Here is a 26,429-nt window from a genome sequence, read left to right as displayed (position 1 = left end):
GTGTTATCAGATTTTACGCTTGCACGATACTCGTATCATGCCTGTAATTTCACTTGGCCAATAAGCGAAACAATTCATACCTTAATATATATTGAAGTAATTTATAATAAAATATCTTTGATTGTAATAAAGTATATATTGGTATATTGTTTGTCCGAGACGCGGCTCAACGATTTCGACCCATGTAGGGTAGTCCAGGCCCTATGCAGCTCCAAGCCAGATCCCTGACGATGCATGGTTAGATTAGCTCAGATTTTCATACATACATACATGCCTTTTTTTTTTCGTCCCGAGAAACAAGATAGATATTTTCGTTTTGTACTTGTATATTTTGGCCTGTCTGGTTAGCTTGATACCAACTCCAGGAATTGTTGTTCCTGTGCAGTGCTGTAATGGCCTATTACGCCTCTGAGGGCAATTCGCGTCGGCCACGGGTTCGCTTCTACCAAGACGACCGAGAGACTTATGCCGTGTGTTGAACCCTTAGTCTGTGGTTGACAATTGGCTGATATTTCTTACCTACAGTCTGCTCGCCCCCGGAGATATGTATACAGTGCCCCAACGTCGTCAAGACGTCGTGGCCAATACTCTGGCGATGAATATGTCCCAGAAAGAGTGCCCGCATCTACCGTGCCGCCATGGACGCATCTCGAGCGCCGCATGCCGTCACACCACGAGGAGCATTCGCAGCAGACGGTTTTTGGCCTTCCCGCTTCCTCTGGGAGGCGGGTGAGACATCGTGATGCCGAGACAGCAGAGGTTCCACAGCCGCCGGGAATGTCGAGATTCTCGCAGTCTCCCCCACGAATGGACAGCAGGGAAGAAGATGACACCTATTCGTGGCAACGAACTACTAGAAGAGATGCGGACCAGGCTTCTGACCGAAGCCATTCTCCATCGAGGGTGCCATACTATGATGCCAATGATGGCCCCCGAGTCCACGCCTACAAGTCTGGAGACGCACAAGTCTACATTGTTGACGAGGGACAGGCTGACAGAGGCTTTCGTCCACCGAGCCCCATGGGCGGAGATTTGGACGCATATGACGAGTTCAATTTCCTGTTTTCCAAGTCGGCTTCCAAGGATGAAGAACTGTCAGATCTGGAATCGCCAGCGGTGGACTCTGACTCTGCACATAGAGAGAGTCGCGATATTTCGGTAGTATCAAATGCCAAGAGAATTTATTCTTCACATTACACCGGCAGTGCGGAAACTGGAGGCGTCCATGCAGCCAAATTGACCGAGCTATTCGACACAAAAGGAAAGAAAAGGTCACTGTTCAAGTGGCTGTGAGTAGTAACCAACAAGCCTAGCAAAGAGGTTCAGAACTAGAACTGTTACTGACAGCATGGTAGCCATATCCACCAAGAAGTCATGAGCTTTGACGATTTTTGGGTAGTTAAAACGTGGATGCTCCCTATGCGTAATTTACCTTCTGTCTGACCGTCATGCAGGCCGAAATCTCGCGTCAAATTCATTTCCCAGAGCTCGAAAGAAGTGCCATGGCAAAGCTCAGAGCAGATGTGAAGAAGCACTGTATCAAGACACGACAGAACCCCAAAGGGGCAAGGGTTGGGTATATGGAACCTCGCTATCTTGAGGTCCCTCTAAAGTCCTTCACGAAGCAGCTTTCAGGACAAGAGAAGCCAACAGGCTCTGCGAGATGGATCTGCCTCCCGTATTTCTCACTGCAAAAGTACTCGGGCTTGCTTGCAGGCTCATCTACGTCTGTGTTTCCCTCCCAGACGCTGCTGCAGGCACAGTACTCCCGCACAACAGAACAGAGAGACATGCTACAAGCTGTTTGTCAAGTGGCCCCAACCAAAACGAATGACTGCTTTCACATTGCGCAGCTCTGGTGTATAGTTTTAGACAACTGTGTGAAACACCCCTCGAGTGACACAAGTCTCCCCTGTGGCTGACCAGTGACCAGCACTCCTCGTAACTTGCGGCACCATGTCCGAGCTCGATCTCCGTGGAGAGTTGGTCGACGTCAAGTCTCAGCCGTCCCCAGAGGCGGCTGGCTCTACGCCTGGAAGGATTCTTGTCAAGTACGGAAACGCTGTTACTTGGTCCTTTCCAGCTGTGGCATGCTCTACTTGGTTTGTGAGTGCAGTGCCGTTGAAGACTTTATACTTCTCTCACATTTTTCTTTTCTTTTCTTTTTTTTATCACTAACCTTGTGTAGATGTTCTTATCCAACTTCCACGCCTTTTGGCCAAGAAACTTGGAGTTCTCGTACAACAACCAAGCAGTGACGGCGGTAAATTGGTCCAAAGTTTTACGACTCGCAGCTCGCCCTCAGGGAGGTGTCCTGTTGAAGATGGAGATAGTGTGAGAATTTTCACCGCCATGACTTTAAAAACCTCTAATACTAGTAGTCTCTAAATCGTAACTAATATGACGTAGATCACGGCCCTCTCCTCCGCGAACGGTTTTGAAGCCTCTAGTACCTGGTGATGCAGGAGACGAGCATTCAAAACCATGCAAGAAACCACACGAATATTTACACGTACTCACTCTCCAGCCAGTAGAAGCCTTGAATGAACAATTGGGTTTGGCCGAGAAGTTTCTGACGGGCCAAGCATCGTACGCAGATCAGCGAGCGTACAAAAGCTGCGGGGATGCCACGAGGGAGAGTGTGCATGATTTCCTGGTGAAACAATCGACCCAGGTGGAAGAAAAAGCAAGCGACAATATAAGACTCATGCATGAGGAGAGAATTGACATTTTCAATGCTGCGGATGATATCCTCAGGCTGTTCTTCCCTTTGACGTTTGATGGACCAACGATACACAAGTATTGGGGAGCTGTCAAGTCTCTTCTCAAGGTATGATACCCAGGCCATGGTGTATACAACTAGCCACAATCATCTTGCTAATGACAGCTACATAAATCAGATACCTCAACTGGAGGGAGAGTTTACAGTCTCGTCCGTATCTGCAAGCCAAAGTATTACGACAGAGATTCGGACGGCCTTGAGAGACATGTCTCAAGATGTCGAAAACTTCCAGAATCTAATGTCCTATGCTGATGAGAAGGAAAGGGCCACCATCGACCTCCCCCGGCAGTTCATCACGGCCTGGCTTCACATTGTGTCTGGCTTGATCAGTGCCCTTGACAGAGGAAATGCATGGCTTGCGCACGTGTCCAAGGCTAAAGTGCTCATGATGGATGGCATGAACCGTATTGTCCAGGGCATTTCGAGTCGAAACCTTCTCGACGATTCTGCCGTGCTACCCTTGGAGGTCCTTTCATTATTTTCACTCAACTTGCTGCATGATCAAGTGGGCAAAGCGGAAGACATCATGGATACCTACGCGCAGTACCTGACGTTGCTGGTAAGGGCAGCCTGGACTCTTTGTAGAGATTCGACCGGTTCTGACATTTTGTTTTTCGGTAGGATGCGGAGATCACCAGCCAGCCGTCTGACCGGTCTTATCAGCACCGAATCGATCTGGTCCAACAAGAAATGACAGTCATCAAAAGGACAGTGGCGAAGCAAAGATATATTCTGGCGAGCATCAAGTCAAACCTCCCCATCAAAGATGGCGGCAGATATCTCGCAGACGCGGCCGACGACGCTGTTTGGCGCCGCAGACGAGGCAGGGACATGTACGAGGACGCGCCGCCTTATTACCCTGGTCCGCTGCCGTACGACCCTGTAGTGAGACGGCGTGATGCCGAATACATGAGGTTGGACGACGAAGATGCGGCGGACCTCGAAGCCGCTTCCAGACTCTCTGCTACCGATGAGCTCGGCTTCCGCGCCCTCTTCCTCAACGAATGCATCCGACTCGTTGAGCAGCGCGAGTTCGACCTCCGCCGCCACACCGACTACGCAGACGACCTGGAGCGCGCCGTAGTGTACGGGCTAGACTGGACAAAGGACCGGCAGGAAAATGCCATCTACGCCTTCACAATCGTCACCGTCGTGTTTCTCCCGCTCAGCGCCATCTCGAGCATCTTTGGCATGAACACCAACGACATCCGCGACATGGATTCCGGCCAGTGGCTGTACTGGGCCGTCGCCATCCCCGTCACGCTGCTCATCATTGTCATTGGCCTGTGGTGGATGGGCGAGCTGGGCAGCGTCCTCGGGTGGCTGTCTGGCAGGCAGGCGGGCCGTGTCTCAAACACCAGATATGTGCCTGGCGTGGCGCCCCAGAGGACGGATGCCGCGGCATTTGTCGTCGATCGGCCTGCGCCCACGCCGGAGGTGGACTATCCGGAGGCACGGATGGCGGATGACCGTTTGCCGCGTCCGATGGCGTACATGGCCGAGCAGAGCGTGCCGGTCGTTCGACGCCCGAAAAGACGTCCGCAGTCGGCTAGTATTCGATATTAAACGTCCCTCTCGACTCATGGCTTGCTGGGAAGCAAGACGTCCGTGTTGCAATTTGTACAGTGGGGATCCAAAAAAAGCTTATGACCAAATCAAGTAATCACTACCTGGCAATCGTGCTACATCCTGCAATTGTATGCTATAATATATGAGCGTATACTTCTTGCTGGACAAAGATATTCTGCCACAAACCGTACATACATGCAAAGCAAATTAATAACTTGTTCATTGTGTCAATATCAAATCCAGACCCTCTCGCCCCAGTAAATACAAAATCCCAGCCTTGATCCGAGTTGCTACACAATTTAGACAGCATTAGGCTTCATAATCATTTAACGCAGCCGTCGAGCCTTATCCAAAAAAAAAAAAAAACCCTTCCCAAAAAAAAAAAAAAAGGAAAAAAGAAAAGAAAAAAAGAAAGAAAAAAACCTCCCATCAACTCCTATCCCGTATGCTTTACCGCCGATAATAATCCCTCGAGTCATAGTACTCTCTATCGTAGCAATCCCTGTCGCGATAGGCCCTCCTTTCACGACTCGTCTCCCTATCCTCCGTGTGGACATGGACATGGGTCACTCTCTCCTTATTATCCTCAATCATCTTCCTCTCCCTAGGAGGCTCGACGTACCTCCTCGGTGCCTCGACGTAGCGGTACGTTTCGTACCTGGGCTCCACGGGGACGGGCACAGGCACGGGGACGAAGCGATCTCGCTCAACGTACACCTCCTTCTCGCGGGTGTGGCTGTGGCCCCTGGAGCGGCTGCGGCTGGACTTTGACGACTTGACCGACGGCTCGACGTCGACGGCTATGACTTCAATTTGCGGCTCGGGCGCGGGAAGAGCGGGTGGAGATGGACAGGGCGCCGGCGGGCATGGCTCAGGCTCGGCAGGCTCCTCGATGACGGGGACGGGGACGGGCTCTTCGCACGGCGGAGGGGTAGGTGGGATAATGCGCGTGACGCGGCGGCGAGAGGTGAGGACGTCTGGCTCGGGCCGCGAGAGGTACAGGCGCTTTTTGGTGCCGTGATGGCGACCTGGGAGAGGGTTAGCTTTGGTGGCGGCGATGACAATGAGGATGGATGCGGGGGATGGGGATGGGGATGTGGTTGCGGCATACCCATTTCGATGGCGCGCGGATGAGGCCCGGCGATGTTTGAGGTGTCCAAGAGGCTTGACGGATTGTATGGGATGGGGGGGGGGGGTTATGCAGAGTTTCGCAATGCAGAGGCAGACCAGATGAAAAAGCCTGTGTAAAGAGGAACCAGCACGAGTAATATATGTGTGTATGCACAAGATGCTGAAGACATGAGGGCAGGACGAATGGACAAGGCGCAGCAACCAAGATGCATCATGTGGGCAAGGACCACGCTTCTTCTATCTCTACTCCGTACGGGCACTTACAACCATCACCACGCAGCACAACGCAACGCAGCCGCAGCACAGGCTTTGCGGGGTGCTGAAGCATGCACTTGACGGCATCGGAGCCCGGCGCCCAAAAATGCGTGGCTGGGCGCCTGATGATGGCTGGGTCCATGACGTTGGGCACGCCACACTTGGTCCCGGCTGCGGCCCAGCAAAACGGCAAAGACTCGAAGGAAAAAATCAGGATTGGGCGCAGGGCTCGGTGGAGAATATGGTGTAGATTAACCAGTCATGCTCGGCGCATGGCTTCCAGAATAACCTTGACTCACTACGGCCACACAGACCCTGGTGCCTGACTGTCTGCGATATCGCGAGCATACTCCGTACATGAGTAATTCTCCTTTTGTTCAATGCACGGTGAGCCGCTTGATTGGGTTCCTTGGTGAGGGGATGGGAGGCTATTTGTTCATTATTGTTATGCAGCCCGATCCGATGGCGCTAAGCCCCGACAACAACCACGCTCCGAGCAGCATCTGCAGACAACCTCGGGGGGTTTTTTTTTTTTTTTTGCAGATTGACCCGAGCGACCGCCGGGCAGCCAAGGGAATCCTAGTATCCTAGCTGCAATCACCTGAATCTCACGTCGCCCATGCCGTTGGCGCCCAAGGTTGACATGACATCATGTCCATTTCCGTTGGCTGTGGGGCGTCGTCGTCGTTGATGAGGCATTATCGCATGAATCACCATGAGCAGGGAGCATTCGGGTGTTTCGCCTTGTCGTCGAACGCTCCTGATACACGCCGGGGCATGCAGAGACTGAGTGCGTCGATAAAAGTTCTTGAAACATGGAACTTTAACGGCATAACTCCCTGAGCCGTAACTTGTCAGCGCCAGCAACATACTTGTACTTACCTATGGGGGCCTGGGTAGGTCGTTTTACAAAAATGCCCATCGCGCAGTACCTGCCGACACAAACACGCAACGTACCTCGCCAGATAGCTCAACACAAACATAGTCCGACGGAACCCCAGGAGATTGTACCTTTCCGAGTCTGATTTGGATGGACGCTTGGCAACATTCCGCACCCAAAGGGAGAGTTATGTACCTACCTAGGTAGGTATGTACAGAGCATGTATCCACGAATTCACCCCTGTGTGTTTGGGCTTCCCCAGAGTATCCTTGTTGCGCAAGCAGGTAGGGGCTTGTGCCACGACCGTCAAAGGCACATCAGATCCAACGGCCGGGTACTGGCATCATCCGTTGGCCGTTGCAAACCACAGACCAAAAGGAACTTTGGGAAGGACAAATGTACAACATGTACTAGTATTCGTAGATGCATCTCCACTATTTCCCGAAAGATTCGATGTTTTCCAAAAGCAGACGTTGACAACTGTTGTCAACATATAGTTGCCGAGCGAAAGGGCCGCTGTGTCGGTAGCTTGTTTGTATCATTATCAAGGCGTTCCATGGAATGATTGCACTTGTCCGCGTTTCCCAGTGGTCAGCCATCTGCTCAGTACATTTCCAACATGTAGATGCATCAAAGTCAACCCAGCTTCAGCTGCCCAGCCCAGTTGGGTGAACCATGTTACCCCATACCCGAGACATAGAAGCCCAGGCTTTGGCAAACCAGCACAGGAGCGGGGAGCGAGGTGGAAAAAAGCGAATATCTGACCAGACAACCCAGGCAGACAGTTACCGCGCACCCGGACTACACAATAAATACGGTACGGTGACAGGCGACAGGCGAAATTGACACACCGTCTCGCCTTACCTACCCTGCATGTCGGCTGCTCTCGATGAAATAACAGCACATCGGCTTTTGAAACAACGGGGCTGCCGACTTACACCGTTTAGTCATGTCGTTGTCTGTCTTACTATTAGCATTGAAAAGCACACGCCGGCATGGTTATAGGCAGGTGCCTACATGTACGAAGTACTCCGTAGGTATATGTATACAATATATACTACGTGAAGGGTGCTATGTTTCAGTGCTGCAACAGACGACGGGCGCCACAAGTTCAGGCTCCTTGAGACCAGTTGACGGAACAGGATGACGACACTTGACTGAATCGCACCAGCCATAGCCCCCTGTTGATGCCAAATATAAGTCCCCAGCGGAGGCGTCTGGGGGATTTTCATCTTCTCCATTGCAAGGAACAAGATGCGTGTTTCGTTTACGCCGATGTCAGATCGGTCCAAGGAAAATACATCCCATGATGAAGTCTGAAACGCAAAACAGTCAGGACCACTAGGTCTCTGATCAGGGTTTCATCACCTCCCCGTCCCGTTAAAGGGAAATGCATCTAGCAGGTGAGGGGGCGACATGTTGCGAACCGGATTCTAGCATTGTGACACTTCTCCCAAAAGTCATTCACTCATGACCACATAGATTAGCAGGAGACCTGAAAGTCTAATCCAGCACTCTACAGAATGGTTGTGCATGTGCTGTTTGGAAGGGTCGCAGGTCTATGGCTGGGTTGTCCGTCGTGTTTGAACCCCCATCCTGCGGTCGTATTTCGTCAGCTTTCGCAATGATGAACTGCATGTATGTATGTAACTAGTATTATATCGACAGTTCCTAGCCACATACTCAGGGGCAGGCTCCAGTGGCAAGTACTAGCAGTAGGTGCCAAAAGAAGCAATCAGCCACTCGGGACGGGATACCCAAAAGACGCAGCAGCTTCATCAATCATGTTTGTCACACCGCTGAACTAGTCGAAGCGACGACACTAGAGAAACCCAAAGCGTGGCGTCGGAGCTATTGCACCACATAGGGAAACGGTGGAAAGCAAATAGCTGGGTTTGATTGGCAACAAGAAATGAGCCTCAAACTATCCGCGAAGCCAGCGAGCGCCATGCCAACTATTATTGGCTGCGTTTCCAGATACGGAAATGAGCCGGGGTGGTTGAAAAGACGAGCGGAGTCTCTTAGATAGAACTCCGAGCTTTATCATCTTTGAGTGGAGTATGGTTCACTGTTCAAGTTGAGAAAGAAGGGAAGTGATGTTCAAGCGGCAATTTTATGCACATTTTGCGGACTCTAGGCACACGCTGCACAGGCTGCCTGTATTGACGAATAGGCAAACGAGGCACCTGGACCGCGAGTCGAAATCATTGAGAGTAATTGAAATACCTTCTTTACCTCGACCCGTGAAACAGCACCTTCTGGTCCGATGGGAGTGAATTTTCTTCGTTTTGAATAAAGTATAAGTAGGTTCTTTGGATAAGATGGGGGAGTCTGATTAGTGAGCGAGTCATTCCGGGGTGCTTTCCACGATAGGCCTGATAATTCAACTGGCTTTGTCGAGCAGCCCTGTTTCATGGAGATGAGGTTAAGGTTTCCAGCATGGTCTATCAAGACAAGTGCTGTGGTTGCTGATGGGACATGTAGGTCGGCAAAAATCTTGGATATAATGGCGCTAGAGTTTGGGCACGCCGGGTGAGGGCCCCAGTGATTCAATCTTCCGGCAGAAGTGTAGTGTAGTATGCGATGGAACTCTTCTCCTGATTAGTCCAAGATGTCTGGTTCAGTTCGAGCCACTGAAGACGGTTGTCAGATTTGCGTTGCATCGCATCGTGTGCAGTGAATTTTTGCTAAGCCTCTTACATCACTTTGGTTGTATCCGTGGACTGGACCATAGGAACTAGCTACCTAAGGTAGTAGTAGTATGTGGTCTGATCTGTCCCAATTCAACAGTGACGACAAACGGACTTGTTGACGAACACCATGCTAGCCTAATAGCTAACTTTGATGATATCCAACTGTTCGGCAACGGACAGAGCGACGTCTGAGAGGGGGATTCTATCTCCTTGCTCCTGTCGAGCGAGCATCAAGGGGCGGTCACGGGAGTGCCAGTCACAGCTCAGCTGGGTCGTCTTCTACGAATCCGACAGGCGTCTCTAGATTGGCCTGGAATGGCTAGTTCCAGAGTATTTTGGTGGTACCTGCAGGATATTGACACTAAATATCCTTTCTGCTTGAACGGACGACGGAGTAAGGTAGTACTACCTACTTACCAATCATTAGAGATGGAATGAGATCAGACGCGAGCGGCGCCTACGTAGGCGATGCTACTCACCTTAAAATTGTCCTCGGTTAGAAATTCAACTGCATGTTTCCTCCCCCTCCCCCTTCCCGGGTTAAGGAGAAGCTGACAATATTCATGAATCCGATAAATAGCAGACTTGCTGATCTTTCACTGGCTATGGAAGTTCAGTTGATGAGATGGACACGAACGGTCAAGCCACTGGTAGGACAGCCATCGGCAACTTAAAAGGCCAAATGGGGTAAGCGCGAAGCCCAGTCGCTGGGACCCATGACAGGGTGATTGGAGCACTTGAGAGGTTCTGAGCGAGGATCCACGGGCTGGTGAGGGTCCGAACAGGCTTGACCCCGTGCGCATCCTGTTCCTGGATGTCGAAACTCCGGCACGCTCGCCTGGCCGCCCCCCGGCCCTTCTAGTGAGTGTCGCCAATTTCATTTCGAGGCCACCTGCGGGGCTCGCGAGGGAGCCCCTGGCCAGGAGGGTAGCGGTTCAGGGACTTGGGGACTTGAGAGATGACTGGTTCGTAGGTTCGTGAATCTGTGAAGGGTGCGACTGGCGACATTGCCGCTTCTGTTCATTTCGTAGTGTTGCGCACAGACCGGAGAGCCTGAAGAACGGCAGCGAGCACGCCCTGGTGAGGTGCAGTAGTGTGAGGTTAGACCCAGACGGATGCCCAGGTGGCCGCAGAAGGCTGCGTGCTGATGATGATGATGAATGATAGTATTTGGAAGAGGGCTTGCTTTTAATTACGACGCTGCGAAATTGCTTTTATTTGGATTGGCGTCTTGGAAGCCACCACCAGCGCACATGGAGTACTAGTAGACTTTGACTTTTTTTTTTGCAAATATTCAAGGCGGCAGGTGCGATTCATGGTCCGATGTACGGAGTGAGGAAGGAGTATGCATCTTGGTGCCCAGGCTTCCGAAACTAGCATTACAATTACAATACATACCTAGGGAGAAGCAAGGGAAGAAAGAACACGAGGGAGACGGCTGGGAAAACTAGTAGCACTGAGGTGACTCTATTTTTATTTTATACTGGGTGTCAGGCGCCTGAGGCCTGTTCCCGCTGAGGCGCCTTCTCGACGTGTGACACATGGGAGCAAATCGAAGAGCCTCGATCATGTGGAGCAGAGACCATTCCAACGACTGAAGCCGAGCGAGTTTACGGAGTCGCATGGAGCAGTGCTGGGCGCCCATGTCATTTCATCGCGCGCTCTGTATGTACATTGTACTCCATCCCGAGTGTCACTTTGGCGTCTGGCCAGGCCCTTGGGATTCTCCTTGAATACCTCTCTGGCGGGCGAGAACTTGAGATAATGTGACGGCAGCGTCTCGCCCAGTGGCCAAGAGGGGCTACTCTTTGTTGGTTTGTTTTTATTTGTGGCAAGAAATCTCTCTCAATAAATTCTTGTTACTTGTGACAGTTTACATGAGGCCGACTGGAGCAGAACCATGTCGATTCTGTCACACATACAATATCGACCACGGCAATAATAGCCCCGGTGCGCGGCATGCAATGTGCCTGCAATTCCTGGCCTCTTCCGGGGTAAGGATATTACTAGCATACCGGATCAAGACGCGGAGATGTTGAAGGACAGAGTGGTACTCTGTAGCCGTCAAGGTCTGAGAGCGACCACGGCATTCTGGTTCTTTCTCACGAGGAGGAACGGCTGCCATGAGGAACGGCCATGTCATACATGGGTAAGACATGGGATCAATCCAGGGGACCCCTCACACTCACAAGAGAGCGACAGTGCAGCTTGACAGCCTCCTGTCACCTCAAGTTAAAGCGCAGCCGTCGGCCACTTATTTAGCAGATGCCAGTTTAAGATTCAGGGGGTCCCTCGTTCACACATTGTACAATAATGAATACTCCGGACACATTGCTTTACGGATTGCATTGTACATACATACCTACCTAGGTAGGTATCTGAGCACTACCCACCGAGTTGAGCTGTTCAAGTGAGATTCCAAGCATCGAGCTGTACCCTGTCATCTCGTCGCCTGCAGCCGCCTCGCAAGTCCATGTCTCCTGGTCTCCGTGTCCAGCCAGGCCAATGACTGACTGGTTGACTGGCAGACTGGGTCCATGACGGATGCAATTGAACCCTCAAATCATTCGAAAGGGTCTTGCAAGCCGTCCGCTGATCAACTGCCTCCGGCTATCCGTGCAAGTCAACAGTCAACTGCCATCATCGCCCCTTCCCCCCGTCTGTTCCGTGCACATCGATTTGGTCCTGTATTATATTTGTACAGTACTGTATGGCCTTGCCTTGCCTTGATTGGTACATATGCTATTGCACAAAACCAAACTCTACATCCGACGTGGATCAGGGCCAAGGCTGGCGTCTCAAGTGTTCGAAACCTCGCCCAGGTCCCTGTCCACGCCTCTCTCTCTCACTCTCACGCCTCTCACGCCTCGCGACGCCCCCTCCAGTGCCACTTTTTGTGTTCGGAGCCAGGGCCACCAGCTCAAACATCCACACGCCCTCCTCCATCACCATTCATTGCGCCGTTCGTCAAACGCCTTCCTGGCCCTTCTCTCACGGCTGAGGTTGTCCGTCGTCTGCCCTGCTCCAGAGGCCAGACGCCCTCTCCACCCGACATTTGCGGAGAGGCTTTCGGGATTGCAGCGCACTCTGCATAAACGGGACTATGTCGCAGCATGCGCCGCGGCGTGGCCTGGCCTCATCTTCGGAAGCATACTCGAACCCAGACATTGATGCTGATGCTCGTACTGGTGCTCATGCTGATACTCGACCTGAAGCCGGACAACGCTGGGACTCGCACACGCCTCATGCCTCTCAAGTATTGTCTTCTCCTCGATCACAACCCTCCTTTGACGACAATCCCACGAGTCCATCAACTGGACGCTTAATCAACGTGCCGTCACTGTCAGCTCTTGGTTCGCTACCACATCCAGGCCAAAGGTGAGTTCGCTTACGAGATAAATGTCTCCGACAATGGATCCTATACCTCCCTCTACCGCTGCCTCCGTCGGCTATCGCTGGTCGCAAGACCATTCGCGATGTAGCCAAATCGCATCTTCAAACAAAACCAAAACATCTCTTCGCTGCAAGAACCTTGACCGACGATGCTTTCAGCCTTGGACGCCGCTCTTCGCTCACAGGCACAAGGCACAAAAGAATTGGTCCCGAGTTCTTTGTACTTTGCGTTACGGCTGTTCAACAGCCGCCCTGGGCTTCTTTATACACTGCTGTTCTTTTTTGGTGTGGCCCCAGCTTTGGCCTTTTGTTCACTTGGGCCCCATGCACTTCTCGCGTGGGATCAACTTGTCACAAGTGGAAAATTTCAAATCGCTAACGTCGTCTTCTTTTCTGTTCTTTCAGATCTCCTCGACCGCCCGTACCTAGCCCGCTGTCTACGGCAAGCAACGTGGCGACGTCTCCGTTGAGCACGAATCCTCCAGAGCCCGCTGTTTCTGCGACACAGCAGGGATTCCAGCCTATTGGCACCAGGTCGGCCGTCAAGACGACATCTAGGGCATCTGTTGGGCAGACGACCTTTTATAGCGATTCGTCAAGCCCGTCTAGCCCAGAGGACGAAATCCCAAGGTCCGTTCTTCCGACCCTGTGCCGCCTTGACATATATTACCCGGGCGTTGTCATTGCTGTTCTTGGGCTTTGTTGTTTCCTCCGATTTATTTTGAGTTCCAAGAATGCCATCTCCCGTCCTTTCGTCCATGCTTGCTGATCCTCCATGTTTCGCAGACTAAACTTTTCAAACCTTCCGAATGACCATCGAAGCGTTTCCGACTCCGTGACATCGAAGCCTGCTCTAGGGCCCGCAAAGGTTGGCAGACCGGTAATGGCTGCTACAATGGCCTCTACTCCAAACGACGTAACCAAAGGGTTGCCCCGAAATTCCTCGATTGACACCGCAATATCCGCGATTTCATCGAAACAAGCAGCATCCTCCGGCAAGGGTGGCCTCCAGGATGCACCGAGCTCCCCCGATATTGCAAGCCTGATCAAAACGGCGGGCAGCCCAGAAGCTGTCATACAATATTTACTCAAGGAAAAAAGCTCCCAGTCACAACAAAACAGCCAATTATGGAGACTAGTCGACAAGCAGCGAGGCATGATTTTGGGCCTCAACAAAGATCTTGAGGCAGCCCTGAAAGAAAAAGAAAAGTATAGGAGGAAACTCAAAGAAATCATGGCCAACCCGGCAGTAATGCAGGCCGCATCTGGGCAACTGGTTGAATCGCCTGGCCTCGATAGCTATCGGGGTTCGATGTCGCCTCGTAGTCCAAGGCCGCATCCCAGGGTACAAACAAATGGACCACCAGATTCTCCATCGCTTGATTCAGACAGTCAGAAGGGCTCTCCCATTGATGTTCCCATGGCACCTTACCCGATTACCCCACCAGCCGATAAGCCGCATATATCACCAACTGCAGTAAGCGAAATGCTCGACCCGAAACCCGCCATGCCAAAGCCGCAAGAGTACGCGATGGGCAAGTTTGATCATGAAGCAGAATATAAAGCCGCCGATAGAATCTGGAAAGAGACAAGCGAGGAACAACTTAGAGAGATTCCGTACAATGCTTCCCTACCACCGTCCCGAAGCTACGCGAGTGAACCACCCAAGGTTCCACCACCCAAGATACCAACAGCTGCGCCATCCGTGACCGTTGCTGAGCCTCCATCATCACCACAACCGGACCAGGGGCTTAGCCAATTTCCTTCCCCTCCACGGAAGCCACCGCCGGCACCTCTGCAGCTGAAGCAACACGTCCGACGAAATCTGGCGCCGGCCGCGGGGGATGATAGCGACTCTGACTATGATGGTATTCTTGAAGTTGATGAGATGGTTGCTGAAACCCGAGGGCGACGCAAAACCAGAGAAGATGACGAGAAAGAACGTCAAGCCATTGCATTCAGAAATGCTCAAGAGTCAAGCGCCTCCAAACCCAGTCCAGAAAGTCCTATCAAATCCCCAGGCCAACCCGCAAGCCCTACATCTCAATCCAAAGCCCACGTGCAAGAGGAGTCCCACTCCATAAATGCTTTGCTGCTTGCTGCTGAGGACATCGTGGTGCCACTTCAGAGTCCAGGATTACCAGCTACCCCTCGTCCATTTGGCAACATTCCACATTCAGCTTCTGCGCCTGTGTCTGCAAGGCTTGCTGGTGCGTCGGGTCCGCTGCCTTCTCGACCACCGCGACAACCCATTATTATGCCCCCGAACACACCGTTAATGTCCCCTCCACCTACAAGCTCGACCGGTTCCTCGTCTGGTACGCAGCTCAACGCAGGGAAGTGTAGCGACGAAGCGAGCCAACCTTCACCCACAGAACGTACAAAGATCTATAAAGGTCTTGTTACAGAGGAGTACCCAAATCTGTTGTTGCCCCCCAACGCACTTCCATCTATCAAGGTCAAGGTAGCGTCTTCACGGATGAAACCGTCAAGAGCTAGTCTTATGTCTTTGACACAGCTGGAAGAAGACCCCGTCTTTACACTTGCTGTTATTTCAAGAGCCGATTGTAGTGAGCTCTGGCGAGTCGAAAAGGACATCGCCTCGCTCAGCAAATTGGACTCGAAGCTCAAGCAGTGCTCAGCTTGTACCGCCAAGACACCAGACCGCGCACTGTTCACCGGCCACGCTCCGGCCAAGTTAGACGCCCGGCGGGCTGCCCTGGAGGAATACATGGTCGAGGTTCTTGACACGCCATTCGACACGGCCACGGCTGTTGAAATGTGCAAGTATTTGTCGACAAATACACTTCCACCGAACGCTGATGAGACAGGGTCATCTTTCCGTCCAACCCCTGAAAGTAGTGGGCTTAAGATTGGTGCAGATGGTCGGCCACTTCGAAGCGGATATTTGACCAAAAAAGGCAAGAACTTCGGAGGCTGGAAAGCTAGGTTCTTTGTCCTGGAAGGGCCGGAGCCAGAGTTCAAGTACTACGAGACCCCCGGAGGAGCGCATCTCGGTACCATTAGGCTTCGGAATGCCCAAATCGGCAAGCAATCTCATACACAGACTCACGAAAACCAGTCGCCGGCACAGCCAACGGCAGGGGAAGACCTTGACAACCAATTCAGGCACGCATTCTTAATCATGGAACCTAAGAAGAGAGACTCAAGCGCCTATGTCAAACACATATTGTGCGCCGAGAGCGACAAAGAGCGAGATCTTTGGGTAGATGTTCTTTTGCAGTGGATAGATTACCAAGATGTAGATGATGACAAACAACCGCCACGCCAGGGTGCGAAGACCCCTCATGATCAGCCGTCTTCCGGACCTGACCATCCCAGCACCGGTAAATCAAAGAAGAGCGCCCCTAGCAAGTCGCAACACAAACACGCAAATTCCGACACGTTGATCGGAGTAAGATACGATTCAACGCACGCTGGTGAAGCACCCCAAAAGGGATCCACTGGTCTTCCCGAGCAGTCCAGCTCACATAACCTCGCCGGGGAGACTATGTCCTCCCAGGCTAATAAGTTGATATCTGCGCCCAAGGATCCTCACATCATTTCAGATTCATCCGTCTGGGGCAACCGGGCAGGCCTTGGCGCTCCGACGCACGACGAAAAAAAGCAGCGAAAGCGAAGCTTTTTTGGATTCGGAACCAAGACTCGGACCTCTTCTGACGGGCAGGACTCATTGTTTGGAGGCAGCGACGCTGGATCTTCTTCAGCTGTCCCTCCGTCTTACGGCCACCAAGGGCCCGTCCGTCAAGTGTTTGGAGCACCGTTGGCCGAGGCAGTTCGCTACAACCCGCCGGTTGATGTCAACGTGCCACTGCCGTCTGTTGTCTATCGATGCATACAATATCTCGACCACCATACTGCCGTTGATGAAGAGGGCATCTTCCGACTAAGTGGATCTAATGCGGTTATCAAACAGCTTCGCGAGCGATTCAATACGAATGGTGATGTGAATCTTGTTGCTGACGAGCAGTATCATGATATTCATGCGGTCGCATCTTTATTGAAGCTCTATTTGCGAGAACTCCCAACTGCTATTCTCACAACGGACCTCCACGTCCCCTTCTTGCACACCACTGAAATTCCGGATCTGGATGAAAAGGTTGCAAAAATGAACGAGCTGGCTCAAAGACTACCCAGGGCAAACGCAACCCTGTTGAAGTACTTGATTGCGTTCTTGATCCGAGTTATAAAGAACTCCAAGGTTAATAAGATGACCGTACGCAATGTGGGCATTGTGTTCTCGCCTACGCTCAATATCCCTGCACAAGTGTTTGCCATGTTCTTGCAGAACTACGAGGGCATTTTTGGAATCGATCCCGAAGAGTATGAGCTGCCATCTTCAACCACAGACTCGGAATCCAACGGGCAAGCGGGCGCACCTCCCCAACGATTAGAGCCAACACGGCCCTCTACTTCATCTGGCGGAAGCGCCTCGCCGCATCCCCAGCAGCGAATGGACCGCAGAAGAGAGCATTCCAGGTCGACGCCGACGCCACCTCTGATGTCTCATGTCCAGGGTGCTCGATCCACCCCTACGCCACCCCTGGTACTGCACGGAGGAGCTTCAAGACCAGCATATGAGAGCGGCTATGGACTGCCTAATGGATTCGATGGCCATGGCTATCACCCTGCGGCTAGAACTGCACCCGGGTATGACCGGCCAATCTATCCGTCAGCAAGCGAGGAACACGGCGTCAACGAGCCGCAACAAAGTACTAAATCAAGAAGGCGAGAGAGTTTGGTTTATGTGGGAGGAGTTTCGGGTTTACAGCATCACGGGTCAAAGAGCCGCCTTCGTGACGAAGGCGCACTCTTTTGAATGGAGCCTATTTTTGGTAAATTATCCGGACTGACATGACACGGCTTTGCTCTGCTTTCTTTATATCATCAACATACGTTGGAAACAGACATCAAGACACGACTACTTGCATTGTTTCCCTGATTTTTGTCACGGAGGAATTCAGCAACCACAACAAAGCGAGTTCAACGAAATAATCAAAGACTTGAGACCTTTAGGAGTTGGATCATTTATTTACACCAGTGTGATGGGCAAATGAAACATGTTAGTTGGCTAGGCTCTTTTTGTTTCGGCGCAATGGCACAGACCAGCTTCGCGGTAGGAGGTTGTCAGATCAGCCATCGAAGCCTGGCATATATACACGCGTGTACGATATTACGGGGAAGGGTGTCGATTTATTTTTCTACGCCATTTGGCAGTAATGGGTAGGTTGGGTTACAAATATGCGAATTCTTCAATTTTTTTTTCTCGTTTACGGCTTAAGACTCTGGATTTGTTCGTGGTACGCAGAGCGAGGCGTTTCAACCGCGTCTTACTACATGGACGTCATTCTACTATTCACTTACCGCATTTGGTAATTTGGGTTGGGCGGAAAGTGTGTTTTTGTTGATTGTTATGATGAGAAGGGTTGTGCCAATGGAGATTGCGATTGAACGAGAATGATACCATCTTAATGCTATGTACTCTGAATACACTTGCCGTCTATTTCTCTCTTTCCCTCATGTTGGCTTATCGCGCGGAAGAATTTTGAGATGCAGTTTCGCGGCAAACTCTTGGTCAGTGTGTGTGACGGGAGGAGACTGACCTCTTGCCTGTACTTTGCCAATGGTGAAATACTTCCTCTCGGCGATTGCTTCGAACCGGCCAAAGGCCGCCTTCAAGTCGCCCGTAGTACTCCGTAAGTTACTCGGTATTATCTGCGGCTCCACCTTCATACATGTCCCAGTGGTCTCCACTCTCGACAGGAAAGGAAAGAGCGAAGTGGCTGGGCTTGGAGCTCCTCCTTTCTGTGTCTCCGCCCTTGGCTCCGTTCTTCTCTAGGCGTCGGCGCTTCGGCGACAACAACTCCCGTTCTTCGCAGCTCCAAACTGCCGACAGGACGAGGAAGTCCAGTTCAATAGAACGACGACTGCCAAGACACATGCAGCTTTGAAGCCGCCCTCCCCGATCCCCATGGACTTGGATCCTCGACTGCGATTAGACCATGGCGGGCAGCGTTCACCTTTGCTCTCTGGCGCCGTATCGCGCGGCAAGTCCACATCAACACCATCGCCCTCGAGCCAGGTTGAAACGGCATCGACGGTAGCACAGCATCGTCCTGCTCCTTACCACGTGACTGAAGCCTCCGATAGTCCGCCTGCGGATCTTGGCACGCCGAACCAGCAACAGAATCCGCATGGTGATGGCAACGATCATGACGGAGGTGCCGCCGGTGGCGCGGCTGGCACCGATGCCAAAAAGTCGAGGGCCTGCGAGGCTTGTCGCGGACTCAAAGTGCGGTGCGAACCCGACCCCGACGACGAAGGTGCTCCCTGCAAGCGCTGTAAGAAGGCTGGGAGAAGTTGTGTTGTGACGGTGCCAACGAGGAAGAGGCAGAAGAAGACGGACAGCAGGGTTTCTGAGCTCGAGAAGAAGATTGATGCTCTGACGGCCAGCTTGCAGGCTCGCGCCGCAGTTCCGGGAATCGGCGGCGGCGGCGATGCGGCGGCTGCTGGACAGGGAATTTCCATGGCAGGGATCGCGGCATCGTCTGCGACGGCGCCGCGGAGAAAGTCCTCTGAAGGCATGTCCGGGCTTTGGATCAATAGTGATGCTGCGAGGACTTGGGCTGGATCAGAGCCAGGCGCGGCCGCCCAGGGGATAGTGGCAAGCCCAGTACAGCAGAGCCATACTCCCAGATCTTATCGACCATCTGTGTTTGATCCGCCGGAGATGGTTGCAGGCCATAAGCGGAAAGCTACGGAGCACCGGGACGGCTCGGGAGAAGGTTCCCCTGCCGCAAGCTCTTCACAATGGCCGATGGCTCGCCGCGGAAACAGAACCGACATTATTGATCGAGGACTTGTAAGCTTGGAAGCGGCTGCCGAGCTGTTTCAAAGGTACAAGGAACACATGCTGAAGCATTTACCCGCCGTGGTATTTCCGCCCACAATGTCAGTCATGGAACTTCGCAGGTCGAAGCCGTATCTATTCCTGGCTGTCATGGCGGCTGCCTCGTCCGAGACACATGGCCTCCAGCGAGTCTTGCAACGGGAGCTGATGGAGCTCTTTGCCGAGAAGATTGTCATTGTTGGAGAGAAGAATCTTGAGTTGATACAAGCCCTCCACATGGCTGTCATTTGGTACTGGCCGCCGGAGCACTTTGAAGAGCTCAAATTCTACCAGCTCGTCCACATGTCTGCCGTCATGGCCCTTGATATTGGGCTAGGCAAGAAGTCGGCACCCAAGCGCAGCATGACAGGCTTCAGTTGGCGAGAACACCCGTTCAGACGGCATCCACAACCCGACCCGACCAGTCTCGAATGTCGTCGAACGTGGCTGACGTGCCACTTCCTGGCGGCTAACACGGCCATGTCTCTACATCGACCAAATCTCATCCGTTGGTCGCCGTTCATGACGGAGAGCCTGGATATGTTGAGCACATCACCGGATGCCTATCCCACGGACAGGTATTTATGTCATTTGATTTGGACGCATCGCATGGCAGAAGATATTGGCGTTCAGCTGTCCATGGACGACCCTGACACAGCCGTGAACATTATGGATGCAAGGACGCAGTACACGCTTAGGGGCTTGGAGAGGGATCTTGACAAGTATATTGCCACGGTCCCAAAGGAGATGATGCAGCGTGAGTTTTTCCCCTCTTCTGCTGCCCGAAAGACGCACATGGCACTAATCAACAAGACGACGCTTCAGCAACTCTCAAGATGAGTTTTAGCATCCTGAACCTCTACATGCACGAACTAGCCCTCCACTCCGACAACACCGCCGACGCAATCCGGCCCCCTTTTGCCACGGATATGCTCCAAGAAGGCATGGTCAGTAGCGAACCCCTGAGCGCTGCACACATCAATGCCCTGTCAGCCTGTCTGTCCGCCATCGACACCATCTTTCAAACCTTTCTCGCCATGGACGTCTTCTCCATCCGCTGCCTACCCGTCTTCACCTTTGTACGGGTCGCCTACGCCGTCGTCATCCTGATGAAGATGTACTTCTCCGCGTCCAGTCCGTCCTCGGAGCTCGGCAAGGTCATCAACAAGGACAACATGCGCGTAGCGTACTACCTCGAGGCGCTGCTGGAGAAATTCAGCGCCACCGCCGCCGACGACAAGTGCCGGCCTGCCTCGAAGTTCCTCCTCGTCCTCGTCATGCTGCGCACCTGGTTCCTCAAGCACGGCAAGGCCGACACCAGGCAGGACGCGCAGAACCCACTGCCCGCCGCGGGCTCGTCGTCAAACACCCCCGCCGACGGGGGCACGCCTTCGATGCAACCATCGCAGCCGCTGCCGGAGCACGCTGCCAATACGCCCCTCCAGGTCCTCTCCGAGGTCGCCATGGGCCGCGAGTCCAACACCCCGCGGCCGTTTTACAACTCCATCTCCGGCGGCCAGGCGCCGCCCCAAAACGCATACTACGCCGAGGGCACCAACACACCCCCGCAGGTGCGCGATCCGTCTGCCTTCCCGCAGCCGTGGATGGCCCAGCCTCCTCAGCCGTCTGTCGACATGGACATGACAGTAGGCCTGCCAGCCAACTTTGACTTTGAAAGTCTGGGCGTGCCGCTGGATCAGTCGGGCGACATGTACGGCGGGGGAGCAAAGATGGCGGTTCTCAATGACCCCCTATTTAGTGACATGTTCCAGGGGTTGCCGGACCCCAATTTCTTTTCGTTGTGATGACCATTTGCGCGTTGATATTTGGTTCTAATCGGGTGGGCAGTGTTTTTCTTTTCATCTCCCATGTCTCTTCTCATCCATCATGGTCCGGCGTAGGGATTCTGTTGCATGTGTACGGGTTAGCCTGGTGCTTTGTACATTACTACTGTTAATCATTAATGATGCCACGAGTCGCACGTTTCAATTCTGTCTCTCGTGCACGACATGTCACATGTCACATGTGTTGTGCTTGGCGCAAGGCTGCAGGACATTCGTTCAATCTGTCTACTTGAGTAGATAAACGCTGAGCTCAAGACGGCTGTTCCTAGCTGTCCTTGGAGCAGCAAATAAAAATAAATATAAAAACAAAAGGTCATGCAAGCGAGCCTAAAACATGCCAACTTCATTTCACTCATACGCCGTCGCGCTCACGCAAAGAAAAACACTCACTCGCCAACGCCATTTGCCTAGCAAAATTGTGTCTTTCCCACCACAAAAGTGAATCCGATATCTCATCCTGATATTCACCTCCATCCATGTGTTACCAATGTCTCCTTGTCGCGACTCTGTATAGTCCTACATCACACACAAGCTAGATAGTAGATAGTACATGAGCCTGAAGCCATGCGCGCCGCTTCGTCCTGGCGGGAACTCAACCCGCCCCTTTCGCTTTGTCGTTATAGTCGCTCTCAAATACAAATAAATAAATACATAGAAAATAGACAAAGCACCATTTTGCAGCTTATTTTTGGTTTGCTGTGCGGCCAAGAACAAATCATTTGCCATGCCCTGAATGTTTTTGGACCCATTTCTGACCCGACGCTACATATCGGCGGTAGCGCTCTAATAGTAGCACTCGCAGAAACAATGAAGAAAATTTCCTACGCCTTGCGTGATGCCTGTAAAAGAAAATGATAAAATTCTTGTCGACACGCGGTACTAACACAAGCGTTGCCAACAGAAGACATAAGCAAGACCCATTCATGTAAATGGGAGTCGGCAGGTATCTGCATTGGACGTAAAACCATCGAAAGATTGGGCTGTTCTCCGTGTTAACATTGCACAGCCATCATAGCTGTGTTGGTCGCTGGCAAGACTCTTGAACATGGTCCTCAACTCATCAAAGCACATAAGAGCGCTACTGTGTGAGGAAGTAGCGAGCTACTCAATCCATGTAAAAGTCACCCTTGAGAATTCTCTCCTGAAAGGCATCTGGCTTGCGTGGTTCTTGCTTGGGCTGCTGTACAGGCGGCGGTGTCTGAACAGGCGGTTGCATCATGTCGGAGACGGATTTGGCCCGATCGTGGTGGGATGCTCCTCTTGGGGGCGAGGAGGCTAGTGAGAATGAAGCTCGTGGGCCGGCGGAGACAGAGCCGGCGGAGACAGAGCTCTCAGCTCGAGACCTAAGCTGCTCGGACCAATTGAAGCCCTGCTGGTCTGCACGAGAATTGGCATTGTCAGAAGAGGCTCTTGAAGGCGTGGTGTTGCTTGCCTGTGTAACTGCGGAAGAAGGCCTCGCAGTACTGGCTCGGCGGTTCGCTGCAGATAGAGCAGCGCCGATTACAGAGCCTTGGTTCTGTGAGGCTCTTCGTCCGAGAGACGACGGGGGTGAGGCTGGGCTATTACCGTTGCCAGGACTGTTGCCACCAGGGCGGTACCCTCTCATGGCCGAAGCGCCGAAGCTCATACGGCGGACAAAAGGCGTGTTCGGGGCGGTTCTAGCGGAGCCGGGCACGTCCTCATCCTCGATAGCATTCTCGTCGATAGAGTCGGAGCTGGTGGACATGCTGCCGCGGCGCATGTTAAAGGTCGGCGGGTTGGTGGGTGACGTGCCAGAGAGGCCGATTGTAGTAACTGACAACCGTCGCCGCTGAGGATCAAAGCTATTCATCTGGCCACTACCGCCACTCGAATTGTTGGATGGACCACGTTGAAAGAGGTTTGAGAGAGCGGCTTGGGTGATTGAGCTACGGCGGTGACCCGCGCCGTTGGGGGCCCCTTCAGAAGACATTTTGGGCTCAACGGCAGCCTTGTGTAGTAGCTAGGTGGAAGCTTTTCTATGATCCGGGCTTATTCAACCAGCTTTGCCCCGAGGAAAGGGAGAAAAGGGAAGGAAAAATAAAGGAAAGAAAAATAAAGCCACACACGAGGCAGAGATACTATTAATTTGCCGTGAGCTGCGAACGTAATGTCGGCGGCAATGGATGGGAGCTGGCGTGGAGATGGTCGAGATGGTCGAGACTAGAAAGCGTGCTGACGGATGGACAGAGTCGTAAGAGGGGGGGTTGAGAGAAACGAGGTATCTGCTGCGCAAGAAGCAGTTGGGAAAAGCGTCAATAGGCTGTGCGTATGATGTATGATCTGGAAGGAACGACAGATAGATAAACAAGCAGCCAGACTAGAAAGGGGGGCAACCTTTTTTTAGGTTGGGAAAGTGAGAGCGACGATAGGAAAGAGCGAGGTAGAAGTAGTGGAAGGAACGGCGGAGAGAGTCGAGGTGCAAGCGCGGGGTGGTGTGAAGTCTGAACCGTGCTTCAGTGGTATTTGTCTTACTCAAAATACTTTGGGCAGGGGGTGGGTGCAGAGAGAAGATACAACGGACTGTGTGGTGCCGAGAAGGGGACGAGAGTTGACGCCAACAGATGGTGAGAGGGGACTTGACCAGAACAACGTACCGTTAGTGCAATGCCGCGAGTCAACCGACATGAGCTCGACGCGGAAATGCGAAGAACAGGAGAGAGGGACGGACAGAAGTTAGAATGGTTGTGAATGGGAGGGCGCACGACTGATGGGTTGATGGACCGATGGACTGATGAGTGACGGACGGCACCCGTCACCTCCGTGAGGACCGAGAGCGGAGGGCCTAGAATGAGTGACGGACGTAGCGGAGCGTGTGGGGGACGGCTGATGGATCATGGATAATGGGCTCACTTCAGCGCAGGGCACAGGCGAGATCAGGTCAGACGAGAGCCTTGAGGGGGGCATATCATGGCACATCATGCCAACAAAACAGGGCAATACCACTGTCCTGAGGCAAACTGGTTTCAGCAGCTGGCCGATTTCCCATTTGCAGCTTCCGGTCATGCAATGACGACCTCATCCACCTTGCTTGAGAGTCACCATCCACACACAGTGTGTGCTCTTTACATATTGGCCAGCAACAGACAGGATAAGGACCAACTCTAAAAGGGTGGCACCTAGTTGCGCAGATGCGACACCTCAAACCGCCGTCGGCTGTCAAACACGGTGAAGAGAGGGGTCGACACGATCCATCCCGGTCGGAGGGTTTGGTATTGTACATAGATAGCTTTGGAGCTACGAACGGTGACTAGGCGATCGACCCCAAGCTCCCGCCCAAGCACGCAAACGCAAGCAACGGATTGGGCGGTGGAGAGCTCGGCCATGTAGGTGGAACCCATCAAAGTCGAGAATAGGACAATAACAAGCTTCATCCTGGCATGCACCGAACAGATCTCAACACCAAGTTGACGCCTTCAAAGGCAGCCGGTGACGTCGACAGGCCCGCTGGCCGCGATCGGTGGAACCGGGTGAGGAGCCCTAACCAATGCGACTCAGATCTCTTGGGCCCGCTACCATCTCTATCCTGAAGGATGGGCTCGACATGGTGGGGATGAAGGGACTCGTGGGCTTGCTAGGCGCTGCCAATTACTGCCTTGGTACAGCTTGGCAAGATTGTACAACTGCCGATTGGTGTTGGGTTCCGTCTTCATGTACGCACTACGGAGTAGGACGATGAGAATGAGTCTGGCACGAGCCAGGAACGGCGACATTTCCGCAGGCCCCGTAGACGAAGCTGTGGTTGGCCGGGCGTCACAGACGTCTGGTCGGATTGGCAGTCTTGCAAAGAGCTTCTGCGAGCCTGCGGCTAGCCGTTGCATCGTCATTCATTCGTGGACTTGTCCTTTCTCCCTTTTCACCTTGGAACCGGCCACAGTGGTCCGTCGAGCCATGGCTTGGGGGGCTGATAAGGGCTGGTTCGAGGAGGATACTCATTCGACCAAACAGATTCGGCGGGACAGTTCTATTTACCGAATGGCATCAGTCATGGCTCTGGGTGTGTGCAGGTCAAGTGGAGGTGCATCTGGAAACCATGTTGTTCCACGGCAGCAACCCTACTTGTCAGTCCTGGTGGGTGGCGTTCTCCCACCTTGGTTTGGCACACTCGAGAGTTTGAATCAGTCTCCCCACTGCCTACGGAGCGGCACCCAGAACTATCAACGCCATGGCTCGTCGTGGCCACTCGAAATCTGGCGCAGCAACCGTACGACGTGCTGTTACCGAGCAGGCCATCCACCCATCTTCAGATCGAAGCCTGGGACGTGCTGTCAGAATCACACTAGGAAAGTGTACGACATTCGTTGTAGGACTCTGTACTCCGTAGAGTGCAGGCTTGGCCGCTGCCGCTGGGAGTGGGGAGAATTCCAGATGATGCTGCAGGTGATGATGGTGTACTTGCTGGCGATGGTTTTCAAATGTTGCTAATGGTTAGGGTTAAGCCCAAAGGCTCTGCACAGGCACGGAGTACCTAGATACTTCACATAAAGTACCTAGTCCGCCCCTAACTTTGTTGCGACTACTCCACACAATGCCAAGAGGGACAATCAATCCATCGCCAGAGACTGCAAGCCCAACTCGGTCAGTACTAGTCCTCCGTACCTGCACACTTTAGGCTGTTTGGGACAACGAGAGACGTCATCCAATGGAAGCACTTTGCGGGGTAATATCCCTGCAAGCACGGCTCAGGGTACGGAGTACTAGTGCCAATTGGGTACGCCGTTCGGTACCCCGCAACAAACCCTGGGAGGTCGCAAGGGTCTCCTCACCTTTTTCAGTGCCAGCTCCTGTCACTTCATCACTTCAAAATCGCCTGCCCTTTGAATGTGCACAGGACAATTGCTGTTGTATTGGTGTACCCACTTCTTTTACAATACCGGAAGGTACCTTCTTAACAGTGAGAACAAGTAGTAGATCTTTATATTGTCATGTACTTAGCTTTAAGGTTTTGGGTACT

General features: G+C 52.7%; 6 protein-coding genes across 6 annotated transcripts; 4 read left to right on the top strand and 2 right to left on the bottom strand.

Annotated features, from left to right (window-relative positions):
- Positions 1-392: 392 nt before the first annotated feature.
- Positions 393-4,348, top strand: MAA_03984 (Mg2+ transporter protein, CorA-like protein; the record flags this gene model as incomplete). The annotated part of the gene is made up of 9 exons (XM_007821982.2): positions 393-470; positions 526-1,289; positions 1,356-1,395; positions 1,455-1,878; positions 1,934-2,106; positions 2,189-2,334; positions 2,410-2,830; positions 2,901-3,341; positions 3,404-4,348. The coding sequence occupies 9 exons, from the start codon at positions 393-395 to the stop codon at positions 4,346-4,348; spliced, it is 3,432 nt and encodes a 1,143-aa protein (XP_007820173.2).
- A 453-nt stretch (positions 4,349-4,801) lies between these two features.
- Positions 4,802-5,879, bottom strand: MAA_03985 (uncharacterized protein; the record flags this gene model as incomplete). Its single annotated transcript, XM_007821983.2, has 2 exons — positions 4,802-5,379; positions 5,747-5,879. 2 exons carry the CDS (start codon positions 5,877-5,879, stop codon positions 4,802-4,804), a joined length of 711 nt encoding a protein of 236 aa, XP_007820174.2.
- Positions 5,880-13,598: 7,719 nt separating this feature from the next.
- Positions 13,599-17,543, top strand: MAA_03986 (RhoGAP domain-containing protein; the record flags this gene model as incomplete). The annotated part of the gene is made up of 1 exon (XM_007821984.1): positions 13,599-17,543. The coding sequence occupies one exon, from the start codon at positions 13,599-13,601 to the stop codon at positions 17,541-17,543; it is 3,945 nt and encodes a 1,314-aa protein (XP_007820175.1).
- Positions 17,544-18,695: 1,152 nt separating this feature from the next.
- On the top strand, positions 18,696-21,418 carry MAA_03987 (transcription factor Cys6; the record flags this gene model as incomplete). The annotated part of the gene is made up of 2 exons (XM_007821985.1): positions 18,696-20,370; positions 20,427-21,418. 2 exons carry the CDS (start codon positions 18,696-18,698, stop codon positions 21,416-21,418), a joined length of 2,667 nt encoding a protein of 888 aa, XP_007820176.1.
- A 1,144-nt stretch (positions 21,419-22,562) lies between these two features.
- Positions 22,563-23,408, bottom strand: MAA_03988 (uncharacterized protein; the record flags this gene model as incomplete). The annotated part of the gene is made up of 1 exon (XM_007821986.1): positions 22,563-23,408. One exon carries the CDS (start codon positions 23,406-23,408, stop codon positions 22,563-22,565), a length of 846 nt encoding a protein of 281 aa, XP_007820177.1.
- Positions 23,409-25,640: 2,232 nt separating this feature from the next.
- MAA_11235 (acetyltransferase) lies at positions 25,641-25,799 on the top strand (the record flags this gene model as incomplete). The annotated part of the gene is made up of 1 exon (XM_011413215.1): positions 25,641-25,799. The coding sequence occupies one exon, from the start codon at positions 25,641-25,643 to the stop codon at positions 25,797-25,799; it is 159 nt and encodes a 52-aa protein (XP_011411517.1).
- Between the last annotated feature and the right edge of the window lie 630 nt (positions 25,800-26,429).

The sequence above is a fragment of the Metarhizium robertsii genome, assembly GCF_000187425.2.
Source record: "Metarhizium robertsii ARSEF 23 chromosome Unknown MAA_Scf_5, whole genome shotgun sequence".
In the NCBI taxonomy this organism is placed as follows: Eukaryota; Fungi; Ascomycota; class Sordariomycetes; order Hypocreales; family Clavicipitaceae; genus Metarhizium; species Metarhizium robertsii.
The sequence above is the reverse complement of the archived record's forward strand: the minus strand, read 5'-3'. Positions and strand labels throughout refer to the sequence as shown.